General features: G+C 35.4%; 2 protein-coding genes across 13 annotated transcripts in view; one reads left to right on the forward strand and one right to left on the reverse strand.

Annotated features, from left to right (window-relative positions):
- Positions 1 to 1,749: 1,749 nt before the first annotated feature.
- On the reverse strand, positions 1,750 to 13,525 carry LOC137490154 (serine/threonine-protein kinase pim-2-like). Of its 6 annotated transcripts, none has more exons than XM_087253827.1 (10): positions 13,405 to 13,521; positions 10,276 to 10,380; positions 9,365 to 9,472; positions 7,095 to 7,199; positions 6,712 to 6,800; positions 6,537 to 6,578; positions 6,107 to 6,443; positions 5,805 to 5,924; positions 3,705 to 3,809; positions 1,750 to 3,215 (listed from the first exon to the last, which is right to left on the reverse strand). In XM_087253827.1, exons 2-9 carry the CDS (start codon positions 10,376 to 10,378, stop codon positions 3,721 to 3,723), a joined length of 993 nt encoding a protein of 330 aa, XP_087109953.1. In that variant the 5' UTR covers positions 10,379 to 10,380; positions 13,405 to 13,521; the 3' UTR covers positions 1,750 to 3,215; positions 3,705 to 3,720. The 6 variants fall into 6 exon arrangements, with proteins under 6 accessions (XP_087109953.1, XP_087109956.1, XP_087109954.1 ...); XM_087253830.1 differs by lacking the exons at positions 1,750 to 3,215; positions 3,705 to 3,809 and adding exons at positions 5,047 to 5,601; positions 10,946 to 10,972 and having other exon boundaries at positions 13,405 to 13,516; XM_087253828.1 differs by lacking the exons at positions 1,750 to 3,215; positions 3,705 to 3,809 and adding an exon at positions 5,047 to 5,601 and having other exon boundaries at positions 13,405 to 13,525.
- Positions 13,526 to 13,600: 75 nt separating this feature from the next.
- LOC110438664 (uncharacterized) overlaps positions 13,601 to 22,467 on the forward strand; it is a 32,838-nt gene continuing 23,971 nt past the window's right edge. For 3 of the 7 annotated variants that reach the window (XM_087253775.1, XM_087253776.1, XM_087253777.1), the window contains exons 1-2: positions 14,251 to 14,608; positions 15,228 to 15,400. The gene's annotated coding sequence lies outside the window, so the exon portion shown is untranslated. Of the gene's footprint in view, positions 13,674 to 14,250; positions 14,609 to 15,227; positions 15,401 to 22,467 lie in introns of those variants that run through there. The other 4 variants (XM_087253773.1, XM_087253779.1, XM_087253778.1 and 1 more) reach the window with 3 other exon arrangements.

Genomic DNA, 22,467 nt, shown 5'->3' on the forward strand with positions numbered 1-22,467 from the left:
TGTTGTTTTCTTAATTTCCATGCCAATATTTTCATAAATGTGGGGCCACTTTCATAATATTTTTGCCTGGGGAATGATATTTTTTTCTCAACCTCTTGAGTATATAGCATATTAATTTCATTCTGTACTTTTTTAATTTGTTTTAATATTTTTGGGTTTTGATTAATCTTGTGTTCCTTTTCTAATGATTTTAGTTGATGCTGTAATTTGTTTAATTCCTGTTGCCGGAGTTTCTTGTTTCGTGAAGCAAATGATATAGTTTTCCCTCTTAATACTGCTTTTGCGGCATCCCACAGTATAGGAGGAGTGACCTCTTTGGATTATTAAGAAGGTTTAGTTTAAATTTCCATAGTGTGTCTTTGTATTTGCTATTTAATTGTAGTTTTAAATAGACTGGAGCATGATCACTAATATCTATAGTTCCAATATCACAACTCGTAACTCTGGCTCTATCTGTTTTAAACATAAGGTAATAATCAATCCTTGAGTAAGTATTATGCGGAGAAGAAAAATGTGTATAATCTTTTGTATTTGGATACAAGTCTCTCCATATATCAATTATGCCAATATCATTCATCATTACATTAATTTTCCGAAGAATAGGTTTGGGAAAAATTATTTTCTTATTTGTGGAGTCTAAATCAGGTTGTAGGTGTATATTTAGATCACCCCCACAGATCAGAATACCCTGCGTTTCAGAGGCTATGGTCTGAAATATATTTTGAAAGAGATTAATTTTACTATTAGGAGGACCATAAATATTAACAAAATAACATATGTTCCATTTAGTTTGCCCTTACCCAGAATAAAACGACCTTCTTTGTCAGCATATTCATATTTTTTTTCAAAAATAACTTTATGAGAAATCAATATTATAACCCCTCTCCTGTACCCTGTAGGGTATGATGAGTAATAGATCTGGGTAAATTCCATTCTTTTAAGTTTTTCATGTTCTGAATTATTCAGGTGTGTCTATTGTAAGTATACTATATGGGCATTTTCTTTCTTCATTTTAGTCAATATTTTTTTCCTTTTGATTGGATTAAGTAGGCCATTAACATTAAATGAAATTATTTTTGTCTCGTCACTTATGTTGGTTTAGTATTTCAATATCTCTTGAGTAAGGAAGACAATAACCCTGGAGAACAATATACGAAACAATAACAAACACTACAAGAACCTGATGAACATATTGAGCTTCCAAGTTAGGGGTCTCAAACAAACAACCCTGGGACAGTCTGATGATATCTAGCGTGGGAGGGAGACCTTTCTTTCTGTGGTGATATTCAGGGCCCCCCAGTTCACCGTATTTACATGAGATGAAAGAAAACATACCTCACGTGTCCGACGTAATATGACATTATTGAGCGATACAGAGAAAAAAAAAAGAAAAAAAAGAGCAGAAATTATCTCAAGTTTTGCGGTTCATAAAAATGTACCAATTCAAGTGTTTGTTGCAGATGGCGTAGACAGACTTAAATTATCTTCTATATGCCTGTAGACGCTCTCGGATGTCAGTCGCTTGTTGATTTGTTTTCTCTTTTGTCTTTTTATGCGAGACAGTTTCCCACGACGTGTGTTTGAGTTGTTCCATTAACGATTCTGTCTGCGGCTTTTTTTCCATCGGAACCCTTTTTTCACCATGTCTGTGTATGCCTCTTCAGCTGTATGGTACGTGTGAACCCCGTCCTCATAGTACACCCGTAGTCTTGCTGGATATGGAGTTTGGAATCGGATCTTCTTTTCTTTAAGTACTTTTTTCACCTGTGAGTAATCCTTCCTTTTCTGGAGAACCGCGGGAGGATAGTCATGATCGAAGTATATTTTTTGCTCTCCCATGAGGATTTCTTTTTTCGCCCATGCCTTCCGGATCACTTCTTCTTTCGTTCTGTACCTGAGGAATTTTACTATGATCGATCTAGGTTTTGCATTCGTTCTGGGTTTCGGCACGAGCGCCCGATGGGCTCTTTCTACATACAGCTCCCTGTCTGGGGGAAAATCCAAAGTGTCCCGCAACAGTTGTTCTACGAAATCAACCATAGAGTTTTTCTCTGCATCTTCAGGCACGTTGTATATCCTTATATTGTCTCTTCTTGATCTGCCTTCTTGGTCAATTTGTTTGTTTTCCAATTGCGATTGTATTTTAATGATTTTTTGCATGATTTCCTCCACGTTTTGCAATCGGGTTTCAGTTTCTTCAATACGATCCTCTGCGTGGCTGATTCTTTGATTAGTCTTATTTAATTCGGTTTTGATTTCATCCAACTGGCGGTTGTTGTCCTTCCGAAAGTCTTGAATTTCCTCCAGGATTCGTTCCAGATTGATATACGTGTTGTCAGGGTTACTAGGCTGTTGACGATTAGCATTGTGTTGCTGTGCTAACGCATGTGTTCCAGCGGTGCCTACTTGCTGTCTGCCTTCAATTTCCACAAGTTCCGTGTTGGTTTTCCTGCTCTTTTTTTTCGTCTCCATTGTTGCCCCACTATTATCGATTATTTTGAAACAGTTAGGGGTTTTTCTCAAGTTTAAGTGGGGTTATTAATATCTTCGTCGGAGGAGACGATGCACTATGCTGCCATTCCCTCACTCGCCGGAACCGGAAGCCGCAGATGGCATTTTGGAACATTCCTTCTTGCAAAAGTTTGTGCCAAGCACAAACAGTGCTTTTCAAATCAATCCATAAATTTTCGATGATGTTCAAGTTATGCTCAGACACGACAAAATGTTCTAGAATGGCCATCCCAGCATTCTAGAACATTGTATCGTGTCTAAGCATGAATTACTTGGTAAATCTGGAACCATGTTCTGGGTCATTGTCGTGCTGAAACATCCAACCCTGCCGTAACCTCAGCCCGTTTGCTGATTTCTGAACATTATTCTTCAGAATCTGCTGATACTGGGTGGAATCCATGCGACCTTTAACTCTGACAAGGTTTCCAGTAGCTGTGCTTGCCACATATTCACACAGCATGATGCACCCTTCACCATATTTACAGTAGGGAGTTTTTTCTTCTCATGAAATGCTGTGTTTTATTTCCACCATGCAAAGTGCCTTTGGATGGGGCATCTGTCCACAGCATATTTTCCAAAATGATTCAGGCTTGTCCAGATGAACGTTAGCATATCTCAAACAACTCTTCTCGTTGGCAGAACACAGAAAAGGCTTCTTCTGCATCGCCTTCCATTAAGCTGTTCTTTGTGAAGAATGCGCTGAACTGTGGAATAAATCACAATGACAATATCATCAAGATGTTCCTGCAGCTCTTTAGAGTTGGTCTGTGGTTTGTCTGTGACTATTCTAACCATTCTTCGTCTTTGACTTTCAGATATTTTTCTTGGTCTAGCTAGCACATCTTTCCTTCACAAGAACTGTTCCTGTGGCCTTCCATTATCTTACTATATTTCTGGCTACATGTACATGTGATTTTCAGGGTTTTTATTTGTAATAAATTTGCAACAGTTTCAAAAAATAGTTTTTTACATTGTCATTACAGGATATTGTGTATAGAATTTTGAGGAAATAAATTAATCAATTTTGGAATAAGGCAGTAACATAAATAAATGTGGAAAAAGCTAAGCGCTATAAATACTTTACGGATACAGCTGATGCCAGACATTTCTTATTAGTTCTGTGCTATGGCACTGGCCTACACACACTGTCTTCTGTGGTTAAATGAGTGTTGACATTATTCTGCAAGACTTACCTCAGATGAGAAAGTGTCAGCCCAGAAGGTTTCGAGCACAACTCTTTTCTACTGGAGCTCGACTGGCTGGATCATCTGGATGTTTTGCCTTACCCGATTCTTCGCCTCCGATCAAAGTTAGACAGACAAGTGACATATAGAGGGTGAAACAAAAAATGTTAAAGAGCGCAAAACAGCAGTAGGGATATAGCCTAGCTAGTGATGCCGGCAGGCTAAGGTTAAAAGTGGATGCTCAAGAAATTAGATAAGACTAGTGATGCAAGATGCGAAGTTTGAGTACATTTTGTTGTAAAACAATATGAAGGGTATGTTCACCCTTTGTAAGACTTTTTGCAAAGAGAAGATGGGGACGTGTTTATGAAAAGAATGAAAATGACAAATTCACTCAATGGTGCTCTAAACACAAACAACACCTCTGCAACAAACAATGTCACTCGAGCATACTCTCAAGGTTTAGTACTCAATGAGCTTGGTCATTCAGAGAAAAAGATGCTAGGCCAAAGGGAGCCCATTAAGACAAGTAGTATTCACTCCAGAGCCAAATGGAACTCCAGATCCTTATTGCTGCACTTCCTCTGCAAGTGATATAACTGGGAATTGGGTTTAAATCAGCTTACATGTATCTCTTCAGCAAGCACACTCTTTATCAAAGACCAGCACAGGCCTGTTTGCAGGGTTAGCTATAATGAATTTCTATACAGCAGGATACATTTAACTGTTTGGTGGGCATTCTGTCCCATTTGCTGCAAGTAGATAGACAAAAACAGTGCAACATGTTGCCTCTCTGTGTCTGTGCTTGCACTTTGAGCATTGTAACAGCATTTTTGTGTGGTTCATTTATCGTTGCAGGAAGGCTGAATAAACTTCACAACAACTACATCAAATAACCATTTGGAAACTTCCTGCTTCGGTCTGAACTTTGGAACTCGTGACTGTGGCTTTCTGCTTCATCAGTCTCTCAGTCTCTATTTGTCATTTTGCTGTGCTCATCTGACACCTAAAGTTTGGTTTTATTCTAAACCAACATCCCTAGGAGTGGGCAGGGAGAACCAGCTCATTTGCATTTACATCATAGGCGTAAACAGCTAAAATTCCATCTAGTCCAAAAATTGTCATTTTTAACAGGGTAAAATAAATGATCTGAGGAGTACTTTGCCCGGTAAATTTACAAAGATAAAAAGTAGAAGTTAATATTTTCAAGACATAAATACCTTGGGCTACAAACACTGTTTTTGTAGATAACTTGATTAAATTTGTGTTATTTTTAAAAAAATGTTGCTGGATGTTTGGAAATAGTAGAAGATTTATCTTAAAGACACTAAATGCACTTGCAATATGAAAATTTTCTTTGCATTCATAAAGTACAGCTTTATTTAAAGTTTGTGCCAACACTGGCAGGTGCTCTGGGGCTGGAGTCGTCAATGGCAGGTGCTTCGGGGACTGGAGCCGTCATCGGCAGGCGCTCTGGGGCTGGAGCCGACACTGGCTGGCACTCCTGGGTTAATTGCTGAAACTGGTAGATGCTCTGAGGCTGGAACTGCGTTTTTAACAAGTTCACTGGCCTATTCTGTCATAATTACTCACACTCACATTTTTACAAACCCCCTTTTGTTCAGTTTTGGAAGACAAATTAGAATAATTTGGATAAAAACTGAACATCGCAAGATATTCAGTGTCTGCAAAGTAAGGCACACATTCACATGGACTGTGCAGAGAAGATGTATACTGATGTACTGAAAAGTTGCTTTCAGGCATTTGGAGTATACATTGCACTGTGCTTGTGAACGTGTGCTCTGAATAAAGGTCTCAGGGGTTTGGAATGGCATGAGGGTAAGTAATTAAAGACAGAATTAACATTTCTTGGCAGTTTCACAAGCAGCAATACATTTCTTCAATTCTATATGCATTTTAGGAAGAAAGTTGGTTAGTCAAGGCCACACAGAGTTCACATGTATCAAAACAGCTTCTAAAATACAGTTCATCAACCGTAAGGCAAGCCTTATAGACAGATATGTTGTAGTATTATAGATACATTATACAGAGGGCTTACTGTATGTACTGAATGTTATTGTCATTGTGTTGTTAGTGTCATTATCTCACCTTTAGGTACATAGGCGTGGACAGCTATTTGACCCAAACGATCACCCACAGATTTCACTGTGCTTTCAAGAGCATGTCGTAAGCATGTTGTGCCAATGTGGTGTGGATGCACTTCTGGTTCTGTAAGAAAAACAGTTTTGAGGTTAGTAAACAGCAGTGAAGCACACTCAAAAGAAAATCAAACTCTAAATTGCTTGGGTTTCTGTCCTAGAGGTTTTCTAGTCCCTCTCTGACATTTAGGCTTTTGTCTACTCACAGTAAACGTCTGTCAAAAAACTGTGAAAAGACAAAGGAAAACTTACCCTTGATTCGGAGTCCCAGTCCAAAGTCAATAAGCTTGATCTGCATCAAAGCTGTATTGATTAAAATGTTGTTGGAGTGCATGTCATTATGGAAAACCCTATGGTTTATGCACTCTTGAGCACAACGGACAACCTGGACCATCAATCTCTTCGCAACACTATCCTCCAAGTGTCCGCAGTGGCAAAGAAAACTTGCCAGTGGTTCACAGGGCTCTGGATACTCCATGACCAGGTGAAAGCATTTTTTCTCTTGAAACCACTCAAAAAGGCGTACAGTGTAGGTGCTTGGAGGTTCCATGAGCATACTCAGTAGCACCACTTCTCTGGGACAGCCAGGCTGGAGAAAAAATATAATTAAATGTCTTATATTCAATATAATTTGTATTCAGTGTCATATACTAATATGCATTGTTGTTAAATCTGTTGTTACATTCTTCGCTTTTTGCTTTCTTTCAATGAACTTGATGGCAACCTGTGGATGAAAAGATGGAGAACATTAGTAAACTTCTTGCATAAACATTCAATCTTGTATTGCGAGCACAGGTCTATTGATCTGCAGTCACTGTACTAAAAAAGAAAACAGAGGAAGTGTAGAAGAGGTATACCTTTTGCTGATCTGACTTTCGTATTGCCATTTTGACGATGCCATAGCGTCCTCGTCCCAGCTCTCTCACCATATCATACTTGTTTTTCACTGAAAGATATAAGAGATGTTCATTTAAGATTCTTGTTATGCCTGAACAAGCAGAATAAAAAGTCTGTGTACAAAGTAATGTAAGAGATGTAAAAAAGAGTTATTCTGTATTTGGGTGCCTGTCTTTATTTGAAATAATGTTTGGAGTGTTCTAATTGTTACAGAAATCCTTAGCTATTATTTAAAACCATCTAAAACCAGAATCCACTTTGTTCTGTACTTTACAAGTATCAATGCTAATAATAAATGCTGTTAAAAAACACCAATAAAAAAGAATCATTGTTTCAGATGTACCTGATCCAGGCGATCGGTTGATTAGCCTTGAACCTGATGTAGCCTGTGTAGGGTGCAGTCCTGATGGGCCTGGGACTGGCTCAGTCTCCTCATTTCTTCTCAAACCTGGTGCACAGTTGGGATGATATATATCAGTACATTTTATAAACATTCTTAATATAATCACTTAAAAAATAACTCAAACATGTATACAGCATTAGTTACAAAAACACAATAAATACTTGGCAAAAATACTTCTCCACCCATTGCAGCTTCTCTCAGAAAAACATTGCATAACTTTAGTCTTTTTTACACTTATAAATAAAACTTTACTCTACAATCTAGGGCTGGACAATCATTTATTATTAATATAAATTTGGCATTGGTTGGTAATTGCCTCAAATAGCACTGAAATAAATACTTATTGTTTTATTAAATAATCAGATTTTGTAGGACTTTCTAAATTTAACTCAATAAATTAGGTTACTAATTTAAAAAAAAATCCAAGCCAATAAAATAAACACATTTGTAACCCTGGAGCACAAACCAGTCTTATGCTGCGCAAGAATATTTTTAGCAATAGCCAGAAATACATTTTATGTATCAAAATTGTTGATCTTTCTTTTATGAAAACAATCATTAGAATATTAAGTAAAGAAGATCATGTTCCTTGAAGATTATTATCTGTACATTTCTACTGTAAATCTATCAAAACAATAAATAATTCATTTAGACAGCTTTAAAGGCAGTTTTGAACCTTCAGATTGTAGATGTTCAAATAATTTTATCTCAGCCAAATATTGTCCTATCCTAACAGATTATATACATCAACAGAAAGAGTAAAACCAGAATGCTGGACAGAGTGACACCAGTTAACCGGTTTTAGCTGTTTTTTTTTTAGCCGAATATTAGGGGCATTTCTACAATTTAGCTTTAATCTAATTAAACACACCTGCTCAAACTGATTAAGTCTTTCATACTTGTATGAAACCTATAGTTAGGTAGGTGTGTTGGAGCATGTTGTAACTAAAATTGGAAATCTGAGTTTGACACAGCTGCTCTAATACTGATCTATATGATCACACAGATGATGATAACAGATGAAAAGGTAACATTCTGCTGTTATAGTGTTTTGTAAAAACTACAGTACTAGTGCACAAACATTTTTGTCAAAACACATGCGTTCTACCCTCTTTGCCAAAAACAATATTGCTGATTGTAAGAATGCACATTAATGTGTAGACAACTACTGTAATGTATGTCTATATTTTCCCCCAGTACTGCGGCAAAATATAAAGTCCAGCTACTCCCAGCAGAAAGACACTGACTGACACCATGAGAAAAAGACTACAATATTGATACTGCATTATTATCCAAAGTGTGAAATGTATTTATTCATACATTTTTTGTGTACCCACTTATCCCAGTTTAATGTGCAGACAATTTTAAAAGCTGAAAATTACGTTTTTCTCCAGAAAAAAAGTTGGCACTTAATATAGTAATAATTTGATTTCTACTTTAAAATGTTTCTTTTCAGATTTATTTTAAACGATTGTTGTTATAGATATTTACATTTATAATAAGGGACATAACCCTAACATTGTTGCATGTAAAGTATATTCTCTCATGCACAACAGCATTGGCACTTCTATACACTGTAGTATGTGTTCCTGCATCTTTACATAAGCGATTAACACATTTTATTTGTTTATAAGGTAGGTAAAGTACAGTATATTACTCTTTTTTTTTTTTTTTTACAATCACAATTAACTTGTTTTCAGTGTAAATATACACCCATACAGTATACTGATGCATCTAAATTCTATTGACTATTAGTGTAAATAGTGTAAATTAGTGTAAATAGCATCGACCTTCTTATAAACACAATGTAAATAGCCTCTATTGGAATAACCAGACAAATCTGAGGATTTAAGGGTTTATCTATGTAAAACTCATGTTTCTTGTTTGTATGCTAATTTAAATAAAAGGTGAACTATTAATTGCACTGGTCTTATTTCTAAAATAATACAGAGCTCTAAAGGGGAAGGTTTTAATTTTTTTTCTTCATAAGCATTTTTGGCAGTTTTTCTGAGGCTTTTAAATATTGTTTATATCTTTATCAGAATTATATAATATTGATGGAAATTTAAAAAAATATATATATATTGTGATAAACATTTTAGTCATATCATCCAGACCCACTACAAAATATGCAGATTTCATATTTGGCCCAAACGAGTAATTAAATAACATTTATAAAACATGGAGGGATAAATCTGTTCCAAAAATACCTGATACACTCGATGACTCGACTGGCATTGAAGCAAATTCAGTCAACGGTCCTTCAGTCATTGATGATGGCCCTGCAATGGGCTCGGAGTCCTGATTTTCTGTCATAGCTGTAAACAGATGCACAATGTGGTTATCTGTACATTATGATATATTCATAATATAAAGACTTATAAAAATAACAAACATTTATACAATAATAGTTATACAAAATACGACTACAACATAAAACTACTCTAAAAACTGGGCTAAACAATAATTCACGATCACTTTATATCACAAGATGTTTTTCAATAACAGTGATATAGGATTTTTAAAATAATATCTGATATTAAAGCATTTGACAGTCAACTGGTGCAATTGTAGACTTTCAGTGTCAAGTCTTTCAGAGGCTTTTTGACCCCTTTTGTGGTCTTAGTTTGCCCTTTAAGCATCAAAAATGACCAGTCTTCACTAAACCACTAAAATAAAGCAATTTTAATTACAATCCTCAAATCCATTTTGCATGAAGAAACAACTTCATTATTGATTACAAGCTATGAGAATGTCTAGATTTTCACTGGTCATTGTGTACGTTTTTTTTAATCAATATTATCAGTATATACAACAGAATCAGTAAGTACCACTCTTATTTTTTTACTAAAGTAAATGAAAATATTTTCTTATGCTATAGGGACCTGCATATGTGCAAAAACGTAATCATAAAAAACATAATTTTATGTGCTGTTAAAATGATCACGGGTCCTTTTCGATGCTTAAGTCATCAGGAGGATTGAATATTGTTTATCTCAATATCAGAATTATATTATATCAACAGATACTAAGAAATATATTGTGATAAACATTTACAACACCCACAAATGGAAACATTTTTTTTCTAAAACATTGAGGAATAAATCTGTTCCAAATGTACCTGATACACTCGATGACTCGACTGGCATTGAAGCAAATTCAGTCAACGGTCCTTCAGTCTTTGATGGCCCTGGAACGGGCTCGGTGTCTTGATTTTCTGTCATAGCTGTAAACAGATGCACAATGTGGTTATCTGTACATTATGATACATTCATAATATAAAAAAAACAAACATTTATACAATAATAGTTACACAAAATACAACTGATATTTGATCATCCTTTCAGGAACCATTTCAGCTTCTCTCACAAAGACAAAGACAGTCATTTTAACAGTTAAACATGTACAAACTAGGGCTAAGCAATAATTCACGATCAGATTATCTAACATTATGTTTTTCAATAAGTCATATAGGATTTTTAAAAATATATCTGATATTTCAATGTAGGCTACATTAAATATGTATAGTAGGTTACATTTTGAGAGTTACACCTCGTTAACTGTAGTTTTTTCTTGCATCCAAAGAACTGACAAAATTAAGTCACTTTAAAACGGGATTTAATTGCATTGACAATTCAATTGTCAAATTGAAAATTTTTTCAGGGACAGTCACAAACTTAGCCTGAAACAACACCGAATAGTGGATGATCCGATTAACGTTAGGCCTAAAATATTTAAAGCAAAAGTATCAAATGATTTTAATATTTTACAAAAATACTATTTCGAAATACCTGTAATTCTTCCAACTGATGTTGAAGCTGGTCCGGCGATCGGAGTTAGTTTAGTTAGATTAGTTGATGAAGAATTCATAAGTGGAAATTTTTCAAAAAAACAAGTCAAAGATTTAACTGTGCTATAAAAACTCTGGAGGTCTGTCGAGATACACTACAGATTTTCTTGCAAGTTCAGTAACAACTGAGAGATTGGCTTCGCGCGTTCGAATTTTTTTTTTTTTTTTTTTTAATTAATATACGAAAGTGAGAATATATAATCACAGTATGTTAACAAGAAATCAAAGAGACAAAAAGAGCAACAATTTTGGAAAAAGAAACAACAACAGATAACAAAAAATAAACAAACAAACAACAAAAAAACAGGAGGGGTAAATACATTACAAGTTAAAGAAAAATATTATATAATTTACAAATTTCAGTTGTTTTTAAAGCCTTTTTTGTAAAAGAGACACTGTTTCAAAGTAATACTGCATTTCAGTAAGCAAAATATAAAAAAAAGGTTTTTGGTTTGAAAATTTACATTTATGGATGTAAAATTTTGTTAATAAGACAAGAAGATTAAGAAAATATGTTTTCTTTTTATGTAAAGCCCCCGTTCCATAATCAACAAAACCAAATAAAACATTCTCCCACAGCAAGGAAAATTCCTCATCAACATTCTCAATTATAAAAAGTGAGAAGTCTTTCCAAAGCAACTTAGAGTAATTGCATTGCCAAAATAAGTGAACCAGGGACTCAGGGTGCTGCCCACAAAATGAACAATTAATATTAAGATCTTTTTTATATCGTACTAAAAGAGTATTGACTGGGTATGTACGGTGAATAATTCTGAATGAAACTTCTTTTATCTTATTTGTAATTAAGTAGTTATTTGGGATGAGCCATATTTTTCTCCAATCAACATCCGAAACAAAATAATTCCAGTAAAAAGTAACATTTGGAACTGATACAGTTCCATTAAGAAATAAAAAACGTATTGTTTTGTTTGAAGAAGTTGCAGAGAAACAATATTTTCCAATCATTGTAGTAGAAGGGTCTAAAAGAGGTAAAACAGAAGGATAGGGGATGCCTTGGAATAATCTAATAACACCAGATGGTATAGCATCAAATACCACAGCAAATTCTTTAGGGGGGATGGGAATATTGAATCGATTAAGAAATTCGTTATAATTTAATAAATGGCCATTTGAGTTAAATAATTGACTAACAAGCAGAATATTTGCTTCAAACCAGCGCTGAAAGAAAAGAGATTTGTTTTTATATACAATATTTTGGTTGTTCCAAATAAAATATTTGTGAGGAGAAAAGTTGTGCTTGTATAATAGTGACCAGGCAAGAAGAAATTGTTTATGAAATTGAGATAATTTAGCTGGTATTTTCTCAACCTTATAGTTACAGAGTAATAAGAAATTAAGCCCTCCAAATTTAGAAAATATGTAATTTGGAATAAAATTCCAGATTGAGGTTGGATTTTTGAGAAAATTTTTTCCCCATTTAATTTTGATAGTATTATTAAATGTACAAAAATCCAGCATATTAAGACCCCCATTCTCAAAGCTATTCATAATTACCGATTTTTTTATATAATGGATACCATTTTTCCAAATAAAATTAAATAATATTTTATCAGTATGATTTAAAATGGATTTGTCAACATGGAGAGATTGAGCAGCATACGAAAGTCTGGAGATACCTTCCCCTTTAGTAAGAAGAATTCTTCCCCTCAGAGATAAATCCCTCTGGAGCCATAAGTTTAATTTTCTATGAGTTTTCTCAATAATAGGGTCAAAATTAATAGAGCATCTAACTTTTTCATTTGTACAAATAGAGATACCCAAGTAAACTATATTATCTTTAACTGGGATATTATTAATAGTAGAAAGACTAGATTCTTTTACTGAAAGTAATTCACATTTAGATAAATTTAAAAAAAGACCAGAAGCTTTGGAGAAGGATTGAATTGTATTAATAGCAAAGGGGACACAAGATGCGTCTCTTAAAAAGAGAGCAGTATCGTCTGCTAGTTGGCTGATTTTTAATTCCCTTTCCGCAATGATAATTCCTTTTAAGGCACTTGTTTTAATATATTGAGAAAGTACTTGAGTGGCCAAAAGAAAAAGATAGGGTGAAATGGGACATCCTTGTCTGATACCCCTCTGAAGGCTAAAGCGACTTGAAGTACCAAAACAAAATTTCAAGGAGCAATTACTGTTAGCATAAAGTGTCGTGATAGCATTATAAAAAAAATCACCAAAACCAAATTTTTTAATACAACGAAAAATAAAATTGTGCTCTACCATGTCAAATGCTTTGTAAAAGTCTAGAAATAATATAAAACTTTCATCAGAAATAAAATCAGAATAATCAATTATGTCTAAAATTAATCTTATATTATTAGAGATTAATCTGTTTTTTAAGAAACCAGACTGCGATTCATCAATTAAATAACTCATTACCTTTTGTAATCTTTGGGCAAAAATTTGAGCTAAAATTTTGTAATCGGTATTAAGTAAACAAATTGGACGCCAGTTCTCAATATGTAGTGGATCCTTTTTGGCCTTTGGAATTAGATTAATTAAGCGCGTTCGAATTTATGGAACTAGTTCCATAAACCGTGACGTCACGGCCCAAAGACAAACCAAAGAAATGTTTATATTTGATTTTCATGAGAAGGATGTAGCTAAAAAAAAAATTACATTTCTGTGTTAAATCTCTTACATTTTAGGCAAGTTTTACCAAAACAAATACAATTGGACCACACTAACTATCTTGACTCTCTTGCTCATTTAAAATTAAAACCCTTAAAAGACTTTCGACTTTACGATGTGGATGTCATAATTACAAGACTTTAGTTTGACTGTTAAATATACAACACACAGTAATGAATGTTAAATGATTTTAAAACAATTATGTTATATGATGTTCGTAATTTAAAAACAATAATAAAAAACTCAGCGCTTATTTTCACAACATCAAAGATGTGTGGGAGGTCTAGATAATCTAGCCTATTTCTGTAATAAAAACATAAAAAATAAATAAATAAAAACTTCATTAAATAAATAAATAAATAAAACATGAATAAATAAATAAATAAATATTATTTTTATTTTAAGTCTCCCTAAACCCCATATGGTTTATTCCATTTTCAATGCATGAACATTAAAATATCTTAATATTTATTTTAAAGTATTAACAATAACATTGTACTAAAGTTGTTATTATTTCAGAATTCAGCATTTAATTTAAATAAATAAACATTAATAATGATTATTATTATTATTATTCATCTCTCCGCCAAAGCCAAGGTTAAGTCTAGATAGGATACAGCTGCGGATACGCACTTCAATATAGCAATTTTTGTAAGACTGTATAATAATAAGTAATATTTTACAGTTATGTGACGGTTGGGTTTAGGGTTTGGGTAGGGGTAGACGTCAATAAAATACAATTTATTGAGTAATTTATTAAATAACGTAAATAATTCTCGTTAACTTCCGGCCGCAATCGTATCTGATCTAGCAAAAACCGCCATAGCGGTTAACCATCGGAGAATGGAGGGAAGCAACAGGTGGACAAAGAGCACATAGAAATAAAGAGTTTAAAGAAGAAAAGAAGCAAAATGTTGCTAAATTATCCGTCTGTCTAGTGCTTCATGTACAGGTCAGGTGTTCATCTGTAAATATGCCTGCTGTATATATTCTCTCTTTAGCGCTATAACTCGGGGTATCTACTGTACGTTAAAGCTAATATTTGCTAGAAGTGTGCTGTAGCGCAATTACTATCATCACGTTAAATAAACGTTGATTTTATTAATTGTAAAGTTACATGAGTGTTTAAAGACATAAGATATTTACGGAATACACAGCAGGGGAATGGAGCTGTAGTGTGTAACATGTTAATGACAAATGCGATCACGTTTAATGATTTTCCTTTAAAAAAACAGCCTCATTATTAATTATCAAACTAGTTTAGAAGTTTTTGAAAATTTTGTTGGCCAATTTATGAGGTTTAAAGCTTGTAAAAGTAGCACTAAGTTAGCTCTGGTGGTGCAGTAAACATCAGATACAGCCAGGGGCTGACATGCAGGCAGAAGGAAAATAAGACCATTTATCTTAACATATTGAATAAAATGTATTGTTTTACTAAATGTTGGCTTTAAGCTATTTTATGATTGAGTAAATACAGGTTTGTTTAAATATGTGTATTTTATATTTAATATATGCATCTAAATACAGTTTGTAAGTGCTCCTTTATCTTTATTTCTTTTCTCCTATCTCAGAAAACCGATGTGCAGTTGTCCTATAAGATTCAGGCGGCCAAGGAGCAGCAAAAGATCCGACTGGATGGGATTAAGGTGTTGATCCTCAGGATGAATAAAGAACTGATTGATACTGTAAGGAGACCAACTGAGGCTGAAGCCTTCAAGATGAAGCAGTTCGCAGAGGCAAATAAGTGAGTAACACATTTGAGGCCCTGTTTCCACCTGCCATTGTCAAAAATGGTCTGCTGAGATGCAGTATTGCTCATTACTTGTGAATGAATTTCATTGAAATTATTTTCTGTGTGTTTCATCTACATTACTTTCACGGAAGCACTCACAATGCAATCCAGCGGCACTACTAAATTAATGAATATTGAGCAATTGGGAAAGTAATTCATGTGTTTGTTACAATACAGTGAAGAATGAAGTCCTTGTGATTTATTGCTCTTTCTGACAACACACCCTCTAACAGATGTGGGAGTATGTGATTTTTTTGTGGTCATTCAAACATCTTACTCTTAATCTTTACTACAAGAAACTTTAGTCCTTTTCTAAACATGAACAAAAACAGTCCACTCAGTTTTTTGAATTCTTCTAGATGTTGAAAGCAGATCATTACAAAATGTTTGAAACCCTCTTAATAAAATGGGGTTTGATTTGGATTAAGTTGTAAAATATGAGGCTGTTATAATTTAGGCCCTGTATATTCCTGGAATTAAGATGACATTTGAATTAAGATTAAGATAGTAAGATTTTGGACAATGCTAAATACTGCTGTAAACATGGTGGAAGGTCCTGAGCTTGTCTTTGCTGCCCCTTTCAGAAGTAGTTGAAATCTCATTCTGTCAGATTGCTTTCATTGCTAAAATGTTTATGTGGTTCAACGCATTCAAACAGCCATGAAAGATTACCTTCCCTTTGCCTTCTGTTTGAGCTGTGCTACCTAGAAAGGGTAGGGTTTAAAAAATAGAAAAGCACAACTACCAGACATAATATTGTGGAAAAAACAGGGAAATCAGAAAAACCTCAGCATAAGTAAAGCAGGAAACCTCAGCTGACTGTGCTCCACCTTGGGGGGATTCAAAGAGGGGTGGCACTACAACACCATTGCACTTAAATGCAGTGATTTTGCAAGCTGCAGACCACTTCTTTGTTCATTGTAAGTAATGAATTAATATAATAAAATATCTTCATCTTTGAGGAAAGCTCCTGTAGTTTTTCAGCTGTGATGCACCAGGACCTCTTAAAGTAGAAATGATTACTTTTCCCCTGTTGTTTAAAATATTAAAGACACACTCACTTTCCCAAATCATCTGCAGTAATGTGGTAAATACTAAAATGTGGGGTTTTAATATTGTTTTGACATGTTAAACATGTAGAATGCATGGTAGTCTTGTTTTTGGTTTTCATTTGGAATGCCCATACAGAAATCTTATGTATGGGAATGCAAATTACAAAAACATACAAGAAGTTTAGATTCCACATATGTAAAATATATGTCATATTTGCAACCTATATTTTAAAAATATTGCAAAAATGCCCGTTTACATTTATTTTTTTAAACATTGGAATTGCAAAAATACACACACCGGCCACTTTATTAGGTACACCTGCCCAACTGCTCGTTAACAGAAACTTTGAATCAGCCAATCACATGGCAGCAACTTAATGCATTTAGGCATGTAGACATGGTCAAGACGATCTGCTGCAGTTCAAACCGAGCAACAGAATGGGGAAGAAAGGTGATTTAAGGGACTTTGAACGTGGCATGGTTGTTGGTGACAGATGGGCTGGACTGAGTATTTCAGAAACTGCTGATCTACTAGAATTTACATGCACAACCATCTCTAGGGTTTACAGAGAATGGTCCGAAAAAGAGAAAATATCCAGTGAGCGGCAGTTCTGTGGGCGCAAATGCCTTGTTGATGCCAGAGGTCAGAGGAGAATAGCCAGACCTGCTTGAGCTTATAGAAAGACAACAGTAACTTAAATATCCACTCGTTACAACCGATGTATGCAGAAGAGCATCTCTGAATGCACAAAACATCAAACCTTATGGCAGATGGGTTACAACAGTCGAAGACCACACAGGGTGGCACTTCCTGGGTGGACAATAGAATATTGGAAAAAGTGTTGCCTGGTTTGATGAGTCTCAATTATGCAGTGACATTCGGATGGTACGGTCACAATTTGGTGTCAACCACATGAAAGCATGGATCCGTCCTGCCTTGTATCAATGGTTCAGGCTGGTGGTGGCGGTGTAATGGTGTGAGAAATATTTTCTTGGCACACTTTGGGCCCATTGGTACCAATTGAGCATTGTGTCAATGCCACAGACTTTGGACCTTTTATGACTACAGTTTACCCATATTCTGATGGCTGCTTTCAGTAGGATAACACACAAAGTCATAAAGTGCGAATCATCTCAGACTGGTTTCTTTAACATGACAATGAGTTAACTGTACTCAAATGGACTCTACATTCACCAAACTCAATCCAATAGAGCACCTTTAGGATGTGGTGGAACGGGAGATTCGTATCATGGGTGTGTAGCCAACAAATCTGCAGCAACTGGACCAAAATCTCTGAGAAATGTTTCCTTGTTGAATCTATGCCTCGAAGGATTAAGACAGTGCTGAAGTCAAAAGGGGCTCCAACCCAGTTCTAGTAATGTGTACCTAATAAAGTGGCCGGTGAGTGTAAATGTACAAATGTGTTAAATATATTGAAAAAACAAAAATTGGATCCAAGATGGCCGACTTTAAAATTACCACTATGGTCACCACCCATATTGAAAAGTTTGCCCCCTCACATATACTAATGTGCCACAAACAGGACGTTAATATCACCAATCATTCCCATTTTATTAAGGTGTATCTATATAAATGACCCACCCTGTAAAATGCAGAACAACTACTGCAATGGTACTGAAGTACTATAACTACTAAAAGTCAGTTCTGCTACTGCAATACTTTTTAAATAATTTATTACACGTGGGTACATAAGTATTAAAAGTGCGCTTTAGTTTTGTTACGTCTTGCAGTATTGTAGATGTATTTCTGTGGTTAGTTATACTTTTGAAAAGTGCAATACAATATACTATACCAAGTTATTAGAGCTCATTGAATCTAAAGCAGATTTCAATTCTTCTATAGGGCTATCCAATTTATCCCTCTAATAATCATTTAACTTGGGAAGATTTAACTGTTTAAGAAATAGTTTTATATTTTGGGAGTCCAAATCCCATTCTGAGGAATATACATGTTGATAATAATTTTTAAATACAACATTGATATCCTATAGGTTGGGTGTATATCGAGCCATCATGCCTAATAGCTGGTATATTAGCTTTAGGGTGCTTTCACACCAGTGAATCGATTCAGTTGTTCCGAAACAGCGGTTACAAATGTTACATTGTTGCTCTTTGCTCTTGGAGCGGTTCGCTTTCACACTGCAAAGTTTCTAATCGGACCAAAATAGCTAAAACAAGTCACGTGCGAGTAAACTGTCCTCACATTGGTCAGAGTGTCAGGGTTTATTTTGCAGCGTCCCGCTAAACTGTCAGGAGAGGTGGTGGTTTGGTGGTGATTGACAGGGTGCATGCGCGCGATGTGTCTGAGGAGAGATGCGGTGGGGAGGGGTGAGAAGGGTGCGCGACGATGCCTATTTGAGGACTGGGAGGGAGACTCGAGATTACCGGGAGATCATCACTCGTTTACTGGCATCCGGAGACTCGCGAAACTTCCCGCCATACTCATAATTCTCTCTTCAAACGGCCGTAAGCCTATTACATATCCATAAAACACTGTGATATAACCGCGCTCGGATCGGATCGCTTTCTCACTGCAATCGAACCGCTCCAGGGTTCGTTTCAATCGAGCCGAGACCACCTTACTCAAGCGATCTCGGAGCGATTACTTTGGCGCGGAACAGAGTGCGATTGCCCTGTTCACATATGCCAATCGAACCGCGCTAACTGGGCAAACGAGACACGTTCCGAAACAAAAGTGTAGGTGTGAAAGCACCCTTAGATTCATCTTAAAGCCAGTAGTTTAGAAGGGCGTTCTTTATGAAAATAATATGATTGTCTAGTGCAGTGTATAATGAACTCACCTCTCTGTAAAAATAATGCTGCATTCACACCAGACGCGGAACGGGCGGATAAATCGTGCGTAAATAGCCGCGTGAACATAAGTTTACTCGCTTCATTCGCGCGTCAAACCCTGCTTCATTAGCGCGTCAAATCCGCTTCATTCGCACGTTAAATTCACTTCAGATTCGCATGATGGGAAGGGCTTCTGTCTGCTCGGTGACTCTAGCTTCGTTGCTAAATGGCTATTATGGATTTTATGAAGAAAATAAGTGTTTATGTGCTTTATGAAGGCTAAAAAACAGCGTGGATACATTTAGGGCCGTTTCCGAGTCCACTAAATACTTTCAGATGTGCATCCAGCTCTGTGAGCACATAAACCCCTTCAGAAACTGAACCTGGATGACGGAGGCTTTCAGCGGTGCTTCTGACTGAGCCAAGCCCAGTTTGATGACCTTTTTGTCGGTGTCAGCTAGAGGATTTTCCCCGGGACACTGACAACAGGCGATACGTCACAATCATGCCCCCACAAGAGCAAGCTCCTGATTGGTTAACGCAATGCTAATGTCCGCTGAAGTTCAGATTTTCAAACTCGAGAGATTTGCACGAAACGCGCATCAAAAGCGAAAAACGCTCAATTCGCGCGGATCGTGCCGCAGGATGTCTATTCGCACGTTTTCATTAGCCCCTTTCACACAGTGATACCGGTAAATATCTGGAAAATTTCCGGAACGACTTTACCGGTATATTCAAAAAAGCGCTGTTCACACAGGCGAGGACGTTACGGAAATTTTCCGGAAAAGAGCATTCACACATCCATTCCAAAATACCGGTAAATTCTGACATCATTCACCACAAATGAGCTTTAAACGGCTGCGCTTGTATTTGTAATTATTTGACTAAATTACAAACTCTGTGGATGATCAATATTGTGAACAACCTTCGCAGGATCACTTTCGCATGTCGAGATGTTCATAATATGTGCATGTGCAGGCGCTCACAGGCACACGCAAAGCTTGAAGGTAAACAAACAACGGCTTATCATAAGCATCTCATCGATGATTATTTACACAGTTGGCATAAAGAAGAACATATAAACGTGATCTGACTAACTTCTAGCAGCTAAATGTGTCTGGAAAAATATTAAAAGGTTTTTATTCTCACAAACCGCGCGGACGTAAATGCGTCTGACTGTTGTGATTGGCTAAAGCAGACGTCTCACGTCAGCACGTTCTAGACGTGCACGCGCTTATTACGGTAATCTTCCTTCTGCATTCACACAGCGCAGCATTCCGGCAAATTGCCGGTAATGTTACAACTTCTCTTTCCGGAAAATAGCCAGAACGAATTTACCGGTATTTTCAAAAAGGACCTGTTCACACATACAACCTTTCCGGTCTGTGTCTGTATGTGTGAAAGGGGCTATAGACTTAACATGTAAATCACTCGCGCTTGATGCGCGTCTGGTGTGAACGCAGCTTAAGGATTTTAATTTTGATTTAAGTATATTTACCGTTTTGGCTTTGGTTTCACAAAATGTATCTTTTAATTTCTTTTTTAAATAATCAATTTGTTTTTCTAATTACGTTTTGCTTTTATCTTTACGCTTTTTGTTAAAGGATGAAAAGCTTATACACTTGCCTTTAATAAAGCGTTTGTGTGTGTGTGTGTGTGCGCGTGCGTGTGTTTGTGTGTGTGTGTGTGTGTGCGCGCGCACGTGTGTGTGTGTGTGTGTGTGTGTGTGTGTGTGTGTGTGTGTGTGTGTGTGTGTGTGTGTGTGCATGTGTGTGTGTGTCTCATGGGAATCAAAATTTTAATGTGGAAAAAAGTGAATGTGAATTTGAAAGTGAATTTTCAGTTCGGTCCTACAGTTATTAGTATGTGCAGTAACTTTTTCTTCACTGTGTCTTAACTGTCTTTACTGTGTCATTAAAACAAATTACAAAACATTAAGCATTTTGTTTACATTATTTGCAAATAATAATTTTTCATTCATTCATTCATTCATTCATTTATTTATTTATTTATTTATTTATTTATTTATTTATTTATTTATTTATTTATTTATTTATTTATTTATTTATTTATTTATTTATTTATGCTGTTTCATAGCCTAACCAGACTTTCTCTACATTCATGTGGCATTGTATGGGCCAAACACTGGTGACTATTGCACATTCTATATTGTATGCATAATCATACATAATATGCAAACCCAAAATATTAATAATTTTCTCTACAAAGAAATAAAAAAATAGTCAGTGAATTTCTTATATTGTGATTTGTGCAACTGTTTTCATGGAAGGTGTGACTGTTGCGTTTGTGAGAGAGAAATAATAATATGATATACTTATATCAGAGAAAGAATATTTTATGATTTATGATAAATTTATAATTTACTGTATTTAACAAATGATTAGGCTACTCAATGATTGATTGATTGTTGATAACCCTTTTAATCGATATTGATGACCTATTACTCTTATTTTTGATCATACAGTTAACAAACATGCACTCGTTTTCCATATTAACTGAAATATGTAAACGGCACATTCACACTGTAAAAAATAATACCCAATATCTACTCAATAAAATTGAGGTAACAGATTACAACCAATATTATTTATTAAATTCAACAAATAAATAAATTAGCTTATTTAAAATAAGTAACTGCAAAGAGTACTTAAAAAAATAAGCAAATTTTAAACATTCATTTTCTTTTTGGCTTAGTCTCTTTATTATTCTGGGGTCGCCACAGCAGAACAAACTGCCAACTTATCCAGCACGTTTTTACGCAGCGGATGCCCTTTCAGCTGCAACCCATCTCTGGGAAACAAATTTTTAAACAAAAATATGAATTTAATGGAACAGAAAAACCAACACAATGTTAATGAAAACTACTTGTTTTTATTTAAATTTAACACAAGATTTGTCGAGTCTGTTTTTCAGCTCTAAAAAAATAACACCCTATTGCCCCAAATTTTCCGGAAAGGTCTGTATGTGTGAACAGGCCCTTTTTGAAAATAACAGTACATTTGTTTTGCCAATTTTCCAGAAAGAGAAGTTGTATCATTACCAGTAATTTGCTGGAATACTGCGCTGTGTGAATGCAGAAGGAAGATTGCCGGAAAGAGCACGTTCAGTTCTAGAACGTGCTGACATGAGATG

Source organism: Danio rerio, chromosome 5 (assembly GCF_052040795.2).
Source record: "Danio rerio strain M-AB ecotype USA chromosome 5, GRCz13ab, whole genome shotgun sequence".
Lineage (NCBI taxonomy): Eukaryota > Metazoa > Chordata > Actinopteri > Cypriniformes > Danionidae > Danio > Danio rerio.

Coding starts and splice junctions, on each gene's coding strand:
- LOC137490154 (XM_087253825.1), bottom strand. CDS start 11,024: ATGAATTCTTCATCAACTAATCTAACTAAACTAACTCCGATCGCCGGA. Junction 9,473..10,275: donor CGAGTCATCGAGTGTATCAG/GTACATTTGGAA, acceptor ATCTGTTTACAG/CTATGACAGAAAATCAGGAC. Junction 5,602..5,804: donor CCACGCCTATGTACCTAAAG/GTGAGATAATGA, acceptor AAATGCATATAG/AATTGAAGAAATGTATTGCT.